The sequence below is a fragment of the Chlorocebus sabaeus genome, chromosome 18, assembly GCF_047675955.1.
Source record: "Chlorocebus sabaeus isolate Y175 chromosome 18, mChlSab1.0.hap1, whole genome shotgun sequence".
In the NCBI taxonomy this organism is placed as follows: domain Eukaryota; kingdom Metazoa; phylum Chordata; class Mammalia; order Primates; family Cercopithecidae; genus Chlorocebus; species Chlorocebus sabaeus.
This window is the reverse complement of record NC_132921.1, coordinates 59,617,199-59,633,259: the sequence shown is the minus strand read 5'-3', so window position 1 is coordinate 59,633,259 and position 16,061 is coordinate 59,617,199. Positions and strand designations below refer to the sequence as shown.

The following is a 16,061-nucleotide window of genomic DNA, read 5'->3' as shown; positions in this document are numbered from 1 at the left end:
ACAGGTGAGAGCCACCACACCCAGCTTGCAAGTTTTTATAATTCGTACAGTTCGATCCTGAATAAAGCATTGGCCTCACTTTTCATTTCTTCAGTCCCACACCAGAAAGAACGAGTGGCTGGGGGGCTGTGGTAATCCCACTTCTGCGGCTCAGTCTCCTAGTACCGCCTCTCCAGCTCGCCCCCAGCACTGAAGAGAGGATGCTATCTCTCGGCATGGTTGGGAGGCCCGGCCTCTAAGGGCCACCATCAGGCTCCCTCAAGATGGGATGTGCCGGGGAATCATGACCTCCTGTACCCCACAGAGTGTTTCTCAGAGGGACCTGCAGCTGAGAGGACATCGAGGACTGTCATCCCCTCTGGAACCTGCCTGGAAGGGGGGTGGCCCTGGGCTCAGAGTGATCCGTCCAGTTTCCACACTCCGGACAGTGTGGGGCCGGTGCAGAGCTGTGGCCTGAAGATGCAGCGTGTGTGCAGAACCCTCTGAGCCGGGCTCTGGCAGCCAGTGCCGCGTTGGGGGTTGCCTCGTCCACTGTGGCAGTTGTGTATCTTGTGCAGCTGAGCGGGAGCAGGACACGGAACGGTCCCACAGATCAGACGCCTGCTGCTGTCAACATCAAGTGGGTGCTGGAGAAGCCAGGGGAGCAGACGGAGGCACGGAGCTCCTAACCAGTGTGCACTGGGCCGCTGGGCACCACGTGGCAGAGCTGGAGTTTGAACCCAGGGCTCTGGCTCTTGAGCCTGTGTTCTTCCCCACTGAGCCGCAGCTTAGAGAAGCAGGGACAAAAGCAAGACTGAAGAGAGCGCAGCAGACAGGAGGCCGGGACAGAAGGCCGGGACGCTGAAGAGTCTGTCACCTAGAAGATGACTAGAGAGCCTTGTCCTCCTGGCACTTCCACATATGCCCCACTTATGCGGGGCCAAGCACTGGGCTTACTGGGCCAAGGGTCTCACAGCGTCTGCTCACAGGACTTCCCTGCACACCCCCTGCCAGGGCCTAGCTTGGATTTTTCTCTACCTCTCTGTCAGGAAACAGAGTCCCCAGATCTGGACCCCAAGAGCTAGGACAAGGCTGCTTGTGAAAAAGACAGAGTCTCTCCTGCAAGGCCCAGACCAGAGTGGGCCTGGCGCTCTCTCCCGCCCTTGCCCCCTCGAGAGCCACAGGCTGAGCTGAGCTGTTGGCTCTCAACGGGTCCTCTAAAGCAGGGAGGGGTCAGGAAGTGTGGCTCAGGGCTGGGGGCAGGACTCAGAGCTTCAGGGACTGGATATCATCTTTGCCTTTATGGGGATCAGAAGCTCTTCCTCTGTTCCCCCTTCCCCGAGCCAGGTTCAGTTTCAGTAGTGGTAAATGCCATCAGCAACATACAGCGTGTGCACCAGGTGTGGTTCAGTTCTGAAGTGCAGCATCCACTCTAGTGAGTTTAAGAAGGAAGAGGAGCTGGCGCAGGGACACAGGTCTGCAGCCTGGACCACTCAGGAGGCAGAGGCAGGAGGATCACTTGGCCCAGGATTTAGAGTCCCACCTAAAAAGACATAGCAAGACCCTGTGTCTTTTTTTTTTCCTTTTTTTTTTTTTAACAAAAAGGCTGGGCACAGTGGCTCATGCCTATAATCCCAGCACTTTGGGAGGCCAAGGTGGGTGGGTCACCTGAGGCCAGGAGTTCGAGACCAGCATGACCAACATGGTGAAACCGCATCTCTACTAAAAATATAGCTGGGTGTGGTGGCACATGCCTGTAATCCTAGCTACTTGGGAGGCTGAAGCAGGAGAATCACTTGAACCCAAAGGCAGGGTTTGCAGTGATCCGAGATCACACCATTGCACTCCAGCTTGGGCAATGAGAGTGAAACTCCGTCTCAAAAAAAAGAAGAAGAAAGGTATCTAATAAACACCTTACTTACTAGAATCATTGAGGAGGCTGACAGAATAACCTAAGTTGACATTTCAGGAATGATCCCCAAGCCGCACTTCAGAACTGTGCCACGCAGGAGGCTGCTGCTGCCTGGAGCCAGGACTCTGGCTTTGGACTTGGGGAAATGGCACTGGCTGCTGGCTCCAGATCCATGCTGCCCTGCTGTGGTCCACACCTGCCAAATGAGAACCCAGAAGCATAGTGACAGGACTTGAGGATTCCTGCCCTGGGCCTCTTGGCAGCATAAACAACAGAAGCACAGCCCTTGCTCGAGCCCTACCTTCATGTACCAGAGCATCCAGTAGGAGGAGCCAGAATTGTTTTTGGAATCCTAGCTGCAAAGGAGTCAGGGAAGTATAACCGTTAGCTTTCCAGCCTCCGTAGCACAGCAGGGCGTCCCAAGAGGAGGCTGGATGTTCAGATCATAGAGTAGAAAGGTGAGTCTGGGGGGAGCAGCCTCAGCCCCGGGGATTTAGGAGGAGAAACCTGCAGAAGTGGCATCTCAAACTGAACTGGGAGTGGGCGATAGCCAGACAAGAGTCTGATTTGTAAGTCCCAGGTCTTTGGCGCATAGAAATCAGCTGGAAAACTTGTCATGGTGCAGATGTGAGGCCCTGCCCTCAGAGACTGACTCAGTGGGGCTGGAGCAGAGCCCAGACTTGCTGCTGTCTCCGCTTTGTGGTTCTGATGAGATTTGCCAGCGTCTTTTACATACATTTTGTTCTCTTTGATCTTGAAGATAAACCTGGGAAGCAGCCTCGTGAGGTTTTCTCATCTCGTTTTGGAGAAGATAAGGGTAAGGCTCGGAGGTTGAGTGACTTTCTCCCTATTGCCTGACTTGCTGAAGGTGGACCTGCCCCACCACCCGCCAGCCCTTCCCACTGCCAGCTATCTTCTCAGACATCCTGGTGAGAGCCCTTGGGTAGGGAGCTACTCTGTGCTGCTTATTCGGTACCATCAAGGAGAGAAAAGTAGGAAGGCAGTGCACGGGGCGCGAGCTGGAAGCAGCTGCTCTGGGAGACCGGGGTCCCAGCGCCGGCCCTGCCTGCGGCTCACTCAGGTCTGGGGCGAGCCTTTTCACTTTTCTGAGTCTCTCTTGGGAACAGAGGTGGGACACATTTGCATATTTGCACATTTAAGCAGTGAGATCTCTCTTGCAAGGGAAGTGTTGTGTATCTACAAATAAGACGGAGCAAAGCAGACTTGCTGTGGTTGCCGCGAGGAGAGATCCAGTCCCCCTCCCACAGGCACTTCAACAGAACCCAGCCTGAAAATCCGCATGATGGTTAAGCAGCAGGATGTCCTTGCTGGTGCTCACAGGGCTCCAGGCCCCCAACAAAGGCAGATGACTTGACTTGAGCCTGCTCACATCATTGCAGAGGAAGAGGAGGAGCGGCCTGTCTCTGGGAGTTCAGGGTGGCTGGATGGGGGGTGAGGGGTTGAGAAGCTGGTGGAAGGTGCTGATTACTTGAGAAACAGGAGGGTTGGCTGATGGGCCCTCCCAGCTTGAGGCGAGCATGTTACATGTGGCCCCCATTCTACTGCCTTTTTCCAAAATGAAATCTTAATCCCCTTCAACCCAGAGGAGACCATTCTTAAAAGCAGAAGGGACATAAACCTGTCCTGGAGGGCTGCCACAGGGGCCCACTCTGCTGGACCTTGGCATTGAGAGCAGTGTCCAAATACTGTGGTTCTGAACAGGTCTGGTGGAATTGTTGGAGTTAATATTGCTGTGCTTTGCCTTTATTCACCGGAGGAGCAAAGAGAGGACCATCAAGATCACTTGAACTGGGATGTGCTGGCTGCTTGCCTGCTCCTTCCTACTGACACCAAAGGCATTCCACATGTCTGCGCTAAAATCCTGTGTCCTATAAATGGAGGTGTCCAGAGAAAGCCACCAACTTCCATTAGAGCTGTTAAGGAAACCTTTGATGGGCTTTGCAGGTGTGAGTCATCCAGGGAATCAACCTTCACATCAAAATCTGTCGTTTCTTCTTTCCTGAGCTTTGGATGATTAAGATTATAGAATGTAGGCCAGGCACAGTGGCTCATGCCTCTTATCCCAGCACTTTGGGAGGCAGAGGCAGGTGGATCACCTGAAGTCAGGAGTTCAAGAGGATTCCGGCCAACATGGCGAAACCCCATCTACTAAAAATACAAAAATTAGCCGGCTGTAGTGGCACGTGCCTGTAGTTCCAGCTACTCAGGAGGCTGAGGCAGGAGAATCGCTTGAACCCAAGAGGCGGAGGTTGCAGTGAGCCGAGATTGCACCACTGTACTACTTGGGCGACACAGCATGACTCCGTCTCAAAAAAAAATAAAGATTGTGGCATGTAGTCAGCCGAAAAAGACCCAGCCTTGGCAAGTGTACTCTTGAGGAGGGATGAGATGAACTGGGAAAAACCCAGAAAAAAACTGTTGAATTCTGAGTTCACAGTGCAGGGTACAGAGGAGCGAGGAAGACCAGGGTATTCCGAAAGGACTCCAAGGATCCAAGGTGGTGAGGGCTGCACAATGATGTGAGTGTTCTTAATGCCACTGAATGGTACACCTGAAAATGGTGACGATGGTAAATTGTATGTGATGTGTGTTTTACTACCATTTAAAAAGCTAAACAATAGCTAATATTTATAGAGCATTTGCTGTAGGCCAGGCGCTGTGCACGGCACTTCTCGTACAGTTCTCAGAAAGCTGTGTGAAGTAGGCACTGTACTGCTTTTTGTTTACAGAAATGGGACTTGAGATTTGGGGTGATTTTAAGTCTCCCAAAGCTGTCGGACTAGTGAATGGTCAAGTAGGGATTGAACACCAGGTCTGCGTACATGCAAGCCCCACGCGCTGAAACCCTGTACCGTGTGAACAGGCTGACACCTGGGAACTGACAGAGGGACCCCTCCCTCTCAGGCACTGACTTCTGATGGTCCACAGGCCGGCTTTCCTAAGTGTCACCTCATCCTAACAGTGGTGACTTGTTTTCTGTTCACCTCCAGAAAGACACGGTCCGCTTCAGGCTCCTGGATTCCGCCGAGCCCTTGTCACAGCTCCAATCCAAGTTTTCCCATGGCTCATGGCCTTGGGAGTTGTAAGTTGGTGGTAGGTGACGCATGATTATTACATACAACCCTTGTTTTAAGGAGTGATCCGTGTTCCCCTGTCTGTTACAGACAACGGTGATTGACTACGTGAAGCCCTCGGATCTCAAGAAGGACATGAACGAGACCTTCAAGGAGAAGTTTCCTCACATTAAGCTGACGCTCAGCAAAATTAGGAGGTACGGGAGGCTGGGCTTACCTGCGACCTTTCCCTCCAAACCCCTCTTACCACACACAGTAAGCTTGTCACCTGTCCAGTGGTCCTTCCTGTGGTTCCAGTGATTGAGTCATTGTCACGTTCAGCAGAAAGGACAGCTGGGCGCGGTGGCTCACGCCTATAATCCCAGCACTTTGGGAGGCTGAAGTGGGCAGATCACCTGAGGTCAGGAGTTTGAGACCAACCTGGCCAACATGGTGAAACCCCGTCTCTACTAAAAATTTAAAAATTAACCAGGCGTGGTGGTGCACGCCTGTAATCCCAGCTACTCGGGCTGAGGCAGGAGAACTGCTTGAACCCAGGAGGGTGGAAGTTGCAGTGAGCCGAGGTCGTGCCACTGCACTCCAGCCTGGACAACACAGTGAGACTCCATCTCAAAAAAAAGAAAAAAAAGTAAACATGTTCTATACGACCTGACCAACAGAGAAAAGTCCAAAGCCCAGCTCCGTAAGTCTGCTCTCCACGCATAATGCAACCCTCACACTCCCAGGGACTTAATCCCAGTCCAGGCCACCCTCTGGGAAAGAGAAAGAGAAAAGCTTTCAAGATGGGGGAGTCTTTTCCTTTGGGGTCCCCAGAAACTCTGAAGTTTTCACAAGACTGTTCCCTCCTGCCTGTCTTTCTCCAGTTTGAAACGAGAGATGCGGAAGCTGGCGCAGGAGGACTGTGGCCTCGAGGAGCCCACAGTGGCCATGGCCTTTGTCTACTTCGAAAAGCTCGCCCTCAAGGGGAAGCTCAACAAACAGAACCGGAAGCTGTGTGCTGGGGCATGTGTGCTGTTAGCAGCCAAAATTGGAAGTGACCTCAAAAAACACGAAGTCAAGCATTTAATTGATGTAAGTGGCCTTTGTCCTGGTGGCTGGAGGAGCACTTGCTCCAGTTCGGGGTTCCTCTCTCAGAAGGACTCGGTCAGTGACCCCGCCTGGAAGGATTCTGATCCTTAGTGAGCAAGTGAGGTGAAGGCTGTGAGGTCTTTCCCGTAGTGGGAATAGTCAGGCTATCTTAGAACATAGGGATGATCTACTTGGACAAGACCAAAGCTCCTCAGCATTGAACATTGGGTCTGGCCCTCAAAATCCATTCTCAGACACCATGAGAGATGCAGTCATTCCCGTAGCCATAGAAGCCACTGCACCTGCGAGGGATTCCCTCAGGCAGTGTGACCCACAGAGCATCTAATGTCAAACAGGTTGCTTCAGTAAGACTTTGGCTGCCTAATTCCGTGGCTGGCTCCTCTCTGGGGAAAGGCGAGAGTTTGACAGGCTGGTACCTCTTTTCTTTTAAAGGAGAGCCCTACCAAAGCAAGGAAACATCGATCTCTTTGGATGGCTACATGAATGCCTATTTTAGAATTCAATGTATTAATAGAAAATTTGAGGTACAGTAAAGCCAACTGATCAGAAGACAGATCCATTGAGAAGATAGTGTGTGACAGTTCCTAAGAGAAGGAGTATCTTGGCTGATGCTGCCGTAACAAAATAGCATAGGCTGGATGGCTGAAATGACAAATTTATTTCTCATAGTTTTGCAGACTGGGAAGTCCAGGGTCAAAGGACCAGTTGCTTTGGTTCTGGTGAGGTTCCTCCCCTTGCTCGCTTGCCTATCCTTAACTGCAGAGAGAGACAAAAACAAGCCCTCTGGTTTTTTCTCCTAAGGCTCTGAATCCCTTCACTCCATGGCCAGGAGCTCGTCTAGACCTAACCACTCCCAGAGGCCCCACCTCCTGATACCATCACGTGAAGGATTAGGGCATCCACATAGGAATTTGGGGGGACACAAGCATTCAGCCCGTGACAAGGGGCATGCCATGCTGTGGGAGCTGTGCATGGAAGCCCTGGGATTGGCCAGGCGGCAGAGGGAGTCTTGACTGTGGTTTGCACAGAAAGGAATAGGTAGGGCAGGGTCCGTGGGTCTGGGATTAGCTAGTTTGAATAGTTTTGATGGGCTCTGGGGCTTAGCGTCTGTCCCTAATCGTCTGGTGTCTGGCTCTGGGGTAGTAAGGGCAGGTGGATAGTGGCCCGGAGTGTGAGGCCCATGGAGGAGGTGGTGGGAACGTGGCCTCTGGATTGGTTGGCTTGCATTTGAAAAGCAAAAGGGGTCACTGTGGAGGATTTGGCTAGCCCTGGGAAGGGCAGTCCCTCCGGAGTCAGCAAGGCCTCAGATGTCGAAGCATCAGAATACAGAAAATAAAAGACGCGGTTTAGTCAATACCCCATATGTCTCACTGTCTAGCTGTCTTCAGTGGCGAAGGCAAAAGGGCACTAAGGTAGGTACTCCCCAATTGAAAAGAGTATATTTTAGGTCAATGCTTTACAGATTTTAAGAAATGGTACAAAATCATCTAGCTTATACAGTAAATACAGGAACCCAGAAGTGACATTGGACACCAACTCAGCTGAGAATCAGTAGGCTTAGATAGTATTGATACCTGCTGAACTAATGATTTCTGTTTGTTTGTTTTTTGAGACAGGGTCTCACTCTGTCACCCAGGCTGGAGTGCAGTGGCACAATCATAGCTCACTGCAGCCTCCACCTCCCAGACTCAAGCAGTCCTCCCACCTCGGCCTCCCAAGTAGCTGGAACTACAGGCATGCACCACGGCACCTGGCTAATTTTTTTATTTTTTATAGAGACCAGGTCTCGCTGTATTGCCCAGGCTAGTCGCGAACTCCTGGCCTCAAGCTACCCTTTCACCTCAACCTCCCAAAGTACTGGGATTATAGACATGAGTCATTATAATCTTGTCTGGCCAAGAACTAATGAATCTTTAGATGTAACAAATATTTATAAAATTATAAATAATATGCACATTTAATCATACTTGTGGTGTATTTAATTATAAATACACCACGCAGCAGAAGCTGACGACTTTACCTTATTCACAGTGCCTCCATTGCCTGAACTACACAATACCCTCGGCCTTCCTTACATGGGGTGAGGCCTTCCTCACTATTGATGCAGAATATAACAGGAATGCTTTGACCAGCCACTTACAGTAGCAAGAAACCTAACTCCAAATCTCATCCCAGTTACGATCTGAAAGCAATCAACATCTGCTCTGTGCGTGGGATTTGCTTTATTAAGACAAAGCTGGGTTTATGCCAAGGCAGAATGTGCCTGAGCAAACAGAGGCCCTCCCTGCTCATCCCCACCTTGGTGGTTCTCCTCCTTTTCCAGCTCCAGCAGCCCCTGCAGTTGGGTGGACACGCAAGATGCCACCAGGCTCAGTGGCACTGTGAAAGTGGGGACTTCCCGAGGAGGTAGATCCTTGTGTGTAAGAGGAATGGACTGAACGACATAGAATCGGTGCACTCCCTTCTGAACTTACCACATGGTTTTTATTGTCGTGGGTGGTTTGCTTTATTTTATTATTTTATTTTATTTATTTTTTGAAACAGCATCTTGCTTTGTTGCCCAGGCTGGAGTTCACTGGCATGATCTTGACTCACTGCAACCTTCACCTCCCGGGTTCAAGTGAGTCTCCTGCCTCAGCCTCCGGAGGAGCTGGGATCATAGGCGCCCACCATCATGCCCGGCTAATTTTTGTCATTTTTAGTAGAGACCGGGTTTCACCATGTTGGCCAGGCTGGTCTCAAACTCCTGACCTCCCACCACCGGTGATCCACCCACCTTGGCCTCCCAAGGTGCTGGGATGACAGGCATGAACCACTACCGGTTTGCTTTATTTTCAGTCTTTAAACCTGAATCACTTAGTTGTCACAGGTAGAGTTTGAGTCCCAGTTAGAATGGAATCTTAGTGCTGTAATTTGCTGCCCATGTGACCCTGGCTAAGCTCTCTGACTTCTTGGAGCCTCTTTTCTCATCTGTGAAATAGAGATACAGAGCATGAACCATGTCATATTACTGAGAGGATTAAATGATGTCATAAGATGTATGTGTGGTTCCGGGCCGCCCCGGGAAAGGTGTGGTTCCTTCACAACCAGGACTGAAGGCAGGAAGCACAGCCCATGCCTCCCTTTCTTCCTCCACAGAGCTTTGCCCAAAGCGGATTTCTCCTAAGCACTCCCTGGCTGGTGGATAGAGAAGCTGCAGTTGCAGAAAGACTAGGATTTTCATTTCAAAACGAACATGCTTTTGATTTTCTTTCATTTTGTTGCAGAAACTGGAAGAGAAGTTCCGGCTGAACAGGCGAGAACTGATTGCCTTTGAATTCCCAGTGTTAGTGGCCTTGGAATTCGCCCTCCACTTGCCAGAGCACGAAGTCATGCCCCACTACAGACGCCTGGTCCAGAGCTCCTAGCACCGGCTCCGAGGAGAGCCAAGGACCATTTCTTCTCAGCTTGGTGGAGCAGCACTTACTACTGGAAATGAAAAAAAATAGAACTCAAAATACCAGACTTCTCTTCCTCTCGACATGGTTTGAGGAGAAGCAGTACTAGGAACTTTCCAAGGAGTCTTGGGTGTGTAGCCAAGAGGAGCCATGAGCTATGGACTCCTCAAACAAGGGAAGAGGAGGTGCGTGCTGAGAACAGAGAGGCCCTGTCCTCTGTCCACTAGCGAGAATCGCCAGCTGCCCCAGCCCGGTCTTTCTCCCCAGCATTCACAAACTTTGCAAGCGTGGTCCAGGGCCTTCTCCAGATCTGTTCCAACTTGGAGCGTGAAGGGCTTGAGCATATGGGGGAAGAGAGTCTGCAGAAGTTGGGGGAAAACTTTTAGAAGATAACCTGATTGTGTCAAAGGGTGTGCCAATCTATTTTTGTATCAGCCATTGGAAGTGCACTTCGCCCTGGGGCATGTGGGTGTGTGAGTGTACAAGTGTCTGAGAGATGCTACATCAGCCCTAGACCCCCAGAGCCAGTCCCACCCTTTACAGAGCAGCCTTCAGCCTGGGGCCACGGGCCAGGCTGACCTTCAGCAATTATTTCTAGATGATTTCTGGATAAGAATTGCTCTCTCGGTACCAGACAGTTTGACATCCTCCACCCTTAGAAAAATGACATTGTTTTGTTACTGCTCCTACCCACCAAGGGGGTAAAGGCGGCGAGTTCTGAGTGTTGGATGAGTCAGTCGCGTGGAAGGGCTTGGAGCGTGGCGCTCTAACTTCCTGCCGTCTGCCACCACACCACGCGTGTTTAACCCTCGCACTTTCTCCACTGTGGAGACGGCTGGGGCGGCGCCCCACAGTGTGTATTCCTGTCCTCTATGTTAGAGTGCATCATAAGCACATTTACTGTGCTATCTATATCTCTATATAAAAGTGTTTTATAAAAACCCAGAATAGGAACACGACGCATGATTGGTGTTTGAGGCGTTTGCCAGCTGGGACAAACTGCGTTTGGAGCTGTGGTTAAGCTGACTAAGGAGACGGTGGCTCTTACCATTCCCACGTGCCCAGGGCTGTTCATGCAAGATTTTAATGGTGAGTTGTCCTGGTTTACCGGGACAGTCTGCATGAGGCGTGTCACCACACTGTCGCCTCACAGCTGCAAGAGAGAGGCACCAGCCGAAGTTCCCCTGACTGAAGAGAGCCTGTGGCCATGTAAAAAGAGAATTAAACTCTTGTTGCTTTTTGTATACCTGTATGCGTTTGTGTGGGCGTGTGTCTCACCAGTCACCTTTGCCCTGCATTGCTGATGCCCTTGCGCACACTGATTCTAGTGAGGTCACAGATTCGGAGCTTCACACACCAGCCCAGAGAAAGGGCGATGGAACCGAACCGAGGGTCTGCAGCTTCCGTTAGCAGAGCTGTCAGATTCTTGACAGTCTTGGAGGATGGGGAAATTCAAGCAGCAGCTGGTGAGGGCCAAAACAGAATACTTGGCTTCTTCAGAATCTTAGATTACACTGAGTTTAGTCCTAAATATTTTGCTAACAAATTTCCTTGGCCAGAATCACTGTTGTAAGACAGTGATTTGGGTGGTGGGGAGAGGGAGGAGGGAGAGGATATGATTACTGTGGTCTCTTTAGCTGATCGAAAACTAGATCAACTGATACTTAAGAGCACTTGCTGTTTATAAGCAAATTGAGAAAATATTCAAGGTGCCTCCATCGCCTGAACTACAAAATGCCCTTGGCCTTCCTCACATGGGGTCTGTCACCTTGCCTCTGATGAGCCATCCACCTCCCTCAGTGCCTGCAGGGGGAGAGCCTTTCTGAGAAATGGCCTGGGTATCTGGAAATGGCCCAGAGAGCTCCCCACTGCCCATCTGCCCCGAGTTTCCTGCCAAGCTTCGGGGGATGGGGCGGGGGGAGGGACGTCCTAGGGATGACACAGGCCACCAGCCCAGACGTGGGGAGAGAAGCCTGAATCCTTTGCTGTTGTGATAAAATCAAGCCAATTTACTTGGATTTGGGGTGATGTGTTTGGTTTTTAGATTTATGAGGTGAGCCCATGAAGTTAGTGGTCCATTATTCTTTAAAGATGCATTTTCATTTTCAACTCTCCTTGCCTGTGGATTTGTGGAATGGGCAGTTTTGTTGGTTTTAATTCATTTGAGAGGAGTCGGGCTGAGAAGGTATTTTATCAGGAGGGCTCCTTTTGCACAACCATGACATGAGCTTTTCAGAGGCAAAGGAAGATGAGGAGGGTGAGAGACGCAGGTCACTGCCAGAGGCACTCCTGTGAAACAGAACATTCCAGACACGTCGCACCCTTGGGCTTCGGCGAGGAGGAAGCCTGAGCCTGTGAAGCAAGAAGGCCAGGCAGCAGACTCGCTCTGAGGTTTTACCCTTTGACCTCCACCACAGAGAGCAACTTCAGCCTCTTGTAAGCCCTGCCCCCTCTCAGAACTGCCCTGAGGCCTCTCGAGTCCTCCCCACACTCAATCTGTGGGGAAGCTCTGCCCAGCCACACTCCTTGGGATAATACCAGCCGGTTCTGCCCGATTCCGTTTCCGCAGAGCCAGCCTGGAGGGTCCGGACTCCGCTAGTGAGCCCTGACTGTTGGGTAAGGGATAGGAAGCGGACGCTAGTGAGCCCTGACTGTTAGGTAAGGGATAGGAAGCGGACGCTAGTGAGCCCTGACTGTTAGGTAAGGGATAGGAAGGGGACGCTAGTGAGCCTTGTTAGGTAAGGGATAGGAAGCGGACAAGCCGCGAGGCTGCTGCAGCTGCCCCCGGGAGGAAACGGGCAGCAGGGCGTGTGGCCCAGCCCCCGCCATACCCCGCCAGGGGCCGAGCCCAGGCCAGTCCAATGACACTTAGAAGTCACCACTTTTCCTTTCTTCCCGCTGATAAAACCTATTTAAACAGGAAATTCATACCAAATGCAAATGCGTTTTGTTTTCCTTGGCATTTTGTTGTTCTGGTCACAGATTTCCCTTCCAGGGTTTCTGTGGTCATCAGCCGCAGGCTCAGCTCGGGGCGGCCGCTTCACACAAATCACTGTACCACGTGCCCTACCTTAGTGATGGGAGCCGGCAGCTTCCTTCCCCTCCGTGTCATTCCCTCCTGTTCCCTTCATTCCCCAACAGCAAATAAAACTGTTGAATACTCTGGCTGCTGAGTTCTTTATCTCTCGCTCAGACGTTTCCGGCTCAGTGCTGAACGGCCGGCCCCTTGCCCTCCCCAGCCCTGGCTGCCTCCTGCGACTCCTGAGAGCCTGAAGCCTTCCTGCCCGCTGCAAGCTCGAGTGGGTGGGGTGGGGGGAGGCTGAAGAACGAAGTGCCTTTGAGCCGGGTGGTTTGTTACCTGTTCAGCAACAAAAGACATCTTTCAAATCGAGGGGGATTTTTTTGGTTGGGGATGGGGGCGCGCCCTGACGTCGCCTCCCTGGGGCCACTGGCACAGTTGGGTAAGCACAGTGCTGAGGGCCAGCAAGAGCAGGGAGTAAATTTAAGAGTGTAAACCTGGAATCACATCACCAACACCGATGCCAATAAACAGCCGCCAGTCATGCAGCTGCAAGGCAGAGCTGAGACTCAAAGCCGGAAAAGAAGAAAAATGGCAGGTGAAGGGGAAAGGTCCTCTTGCCCCCTGCACACAGCCCAGCTGCAGGGACCCAGGCCAGGATGGGAAGGGGTGCTATCTTCCCACCCCGTAAAGGGCCCTTTAGACTTCAAGATAGATAGCCCAGAAAGGCTGCAAACCTAAGACTGGCAAAAACACAAAGAAATGGCCGGCGAGTACTGTGTTTCCTCACACAGATGCGTCTTGCCTCAGACGGCACATCATCGACACAACATCAATACGCCTAATATGGCTCGGCGCGGTGCTTACACCTGTATTCCCAGCTACTCAGGAGGCTAAGACAGAAGGATCACTTGATCCCAGGAGTTCAAGGCTGCAGTGAGCTAGGATCATGCCACTGCATTCCAGTCTGGGCAACAGAACAAGACCATGTCTCTATTTCTTTTTTTAAGGGTGGGCTGGGGCGGGCACATTGGCTCACACCTGTAATCCCAGCACTCTGGGAGGCCGAGGTGGGTGAATTGCTTGAGACCAGCCTGGGCAACATGGCAAAACCCTGTCTCTACTAAAAATACAAAAAATTAACTGGGCATGGTGGTACACGCCCGTAGTCCCAGCTACTTGGGAGGCTGAGGTGGGAGAATCACCAGAGTCCAGGAGGCCAAGGCTGCAGTGAACTGTGATCACACCACTGCACTCCAGCCTGGGTGAAGGGAGCAAGACCCTGTCTCAGAAAAAAAAAAAAATACATCTAACCTACTAAACATCACAGCTTAACCTTTCCTGCCTCAAATACACTCAGAACACTTCTGTACAGTATTCGATACATTATATGAGGTAATCAACACTTTCTTACAAAAGGCTTTATGTGAGATGATTCAGCCTAGCATCTCCAAGGGGTATCATACAGCACATGGCTAGCCTGGGAAAGGATCAAAATTCAAAGTACATTTCTACGGAATGCTTTCGCACCATCGTAAAGTTGACAGTTGCACATGTCAAAGTACCATAAGCTGGGGCTTCCACGTGCCATCTCTCACCACCATCTTCCTACTCAGAGCACGGCCCAAGGATCGGCAGCATTCACATCACCTACGGGCTTCTTAAAAGATGCAGAATCTACGTCTGACCGTTCCTCCCTGGTGATTTGTATGCCTGTTAAAGTCTGAGAGGCACCATTCCTCCGTATTAGCATAAGACATAAAACTGTCTAAGAAAGAGAAAGGTACAGAGAAAAATCTGGATTTTTTTCTTTAATACCAAAAAGAATAGTGCCAGCTTCTGAGGTTGTTTTGACATGTGTCTACCTAGCTGCTTCATCTAACAATTTTTTTGGATGCACAAAGCCAAAAAGATGTAAACTGGACTAAGCAACAGCTAACATAGTGGTCCCAAGTACAGAGCTAACTTACAGTGCATCATAGCAGCCGCAGGTTAAGGTCACTGCTCAGATGAGGCCTGGATTCCAGGTTCCCAGGACCCACAGATAGAGGGTTGGGATGGTGGCAAGTCAGGGCTCCCAATAGCACTGGAGCACAATTCTCTACTGTAGCTGGGGACTGTAGAGCTGTGACCTTGGGGACGTCACAAATGGGCAGACCTCCAGTTTGCTTGGACTGACATTCATTGAGGTCCACCTAGCGTTTATGAAATGTGTCTTCCACCGGGTTCTGTGAGCTTCCTGATGTCGGGCAGAGCCTGCTGGGGGCAGGTGCAAGGCACCCTCACTAGATACTGTGAGGCTGTTCTCCAGAGGAGCCTCAATGTGGAAGCTTGAAAGGAAAGCTCCAGGGCAGAGACAGATTCCCCAGGTGGGCCGAGGATGGCCCAGGCCAAGGCAGCAGGGTTGGAAATCAGTGCTCAGGAGTCAGCCTGGTCCACAGATTCCAAAGTGGGCCAAGATGGAGCAACTGTTTGGTCCCAAAACTGAAGACCAAGAAACCAGAACTGACAAGTTAGGTGCTTGGCAAGAAGATGGGTGGGAATGAAATCAGGGACTCCTGACCAGGGCACCAGAACAGGCTAGTGAGAAACCAGAGATGTGACCTGCGGTAGGCAGATGACGCCTTGGACACGGTCTTCAACAAGGGGCTGGTGCTTGGGAGGAGAGGACTCGATATCCACCAAGCAGATATCATGTGGCAGCCCCGTGCGGGGCACCTAAAGCACCTGTCCTCATTTAACCCTTAAACAAACTCCAATTAGTATCCTGGACCCCGTTTCATTGATGAGGTACCTGGGGCTCTGAAACATCACATAAGGTGGCCAGTGACACACGATGATGAAGTGAAAAGGCAAGATTCAAACCCAGCTCTGTGTAATTCCGAAGCCCAAGCACCTGTCCTGCCTCACACTTAAAACGAAACAGAGCCGCTAAGATGGTGGAGGGCCAAAGCCAGGCTGAGTCAGATGCTGGAGAGATGGCCTTGAGTTAAAGGGGGCCTTCTGATGCCCTCGGTTAGACAGGACCTTCTCCCCGCCCTTCCCAGCCACTGCTGGCCCTTTCCCTTGCAGAAGAGAAGGGATCTGGAGTTACTAATCCATAGCATCGTCTTCTAGGGTCTGAGTGGCCTCCACATTTGATGTGGGGCCCACCTCTGAGCCCCCTGGTAGAACATGAAATGTTTGGAAAACTTGCTTCCATAACAGGTAAGCTAAGGGGCTTCTGAAAGTGAGTAAAAGATCACAATCAGGTTTAACGCAGCCAGTGTTCACGTCCACCACTGTTTTACCAGCTAGTGTCTTGTGGTGCATGTGTAGATTTTCCACCATGTGTTATAATTAAGACAAATTCTCCTTGCCCTACAGCTCTGCACGTTCCTTGGCTGCTGTCCCTTTAATCAGTGTGTGACTAGGAAATGCAAATTTGTTTTGCTCCCAGGCTAAGCCAAGCATAGCTTGGCCAGGCGGTCAGCTGGCAAGGATGGCCACATCACACAAAGAATGGCTCAGGGATTATGAGCTGTCTGAGA

The 16,061-nt window shown here is 51.2% G+C and overlaps 1 protein-coding gene across 2 annotated transcripts in view; it reads left to right on the top strand.

Moving 5' to 3' along the window:
• The window catches only part of CABLES1 (Cdk5 and Abl enzyme substrate 1), a 123,394-nt gene extending 112,638 nt beyond the window's left edge, over window positions 1–10,756 (top strand). For both annotated transcript variants that reach the window (XM_007974464.3, XM_007974463.3), the window contains 3 exons: window positions 5,077–5,183; window positions 5,850–6,057; window positions 9,342–10,756. In XM_007974464.3, the coding sequence (XP_007972655.1) occupies window positions 5,077–5,183; window positions 5,850–6,057; window positions 9,342–9,482 (456 nt within the window). In that variant the 3' untranslated portion in view covers window positions 9,483–10,756. The remainder of the gene's footprint in view (window positions 1–5,076; window positions 5,184–5,849; window positions 6,058–9,341) is intronic.
• The last annotated feature ends 5,305 nt before the right edge of the window (window positions 10,757–16,061 follow it).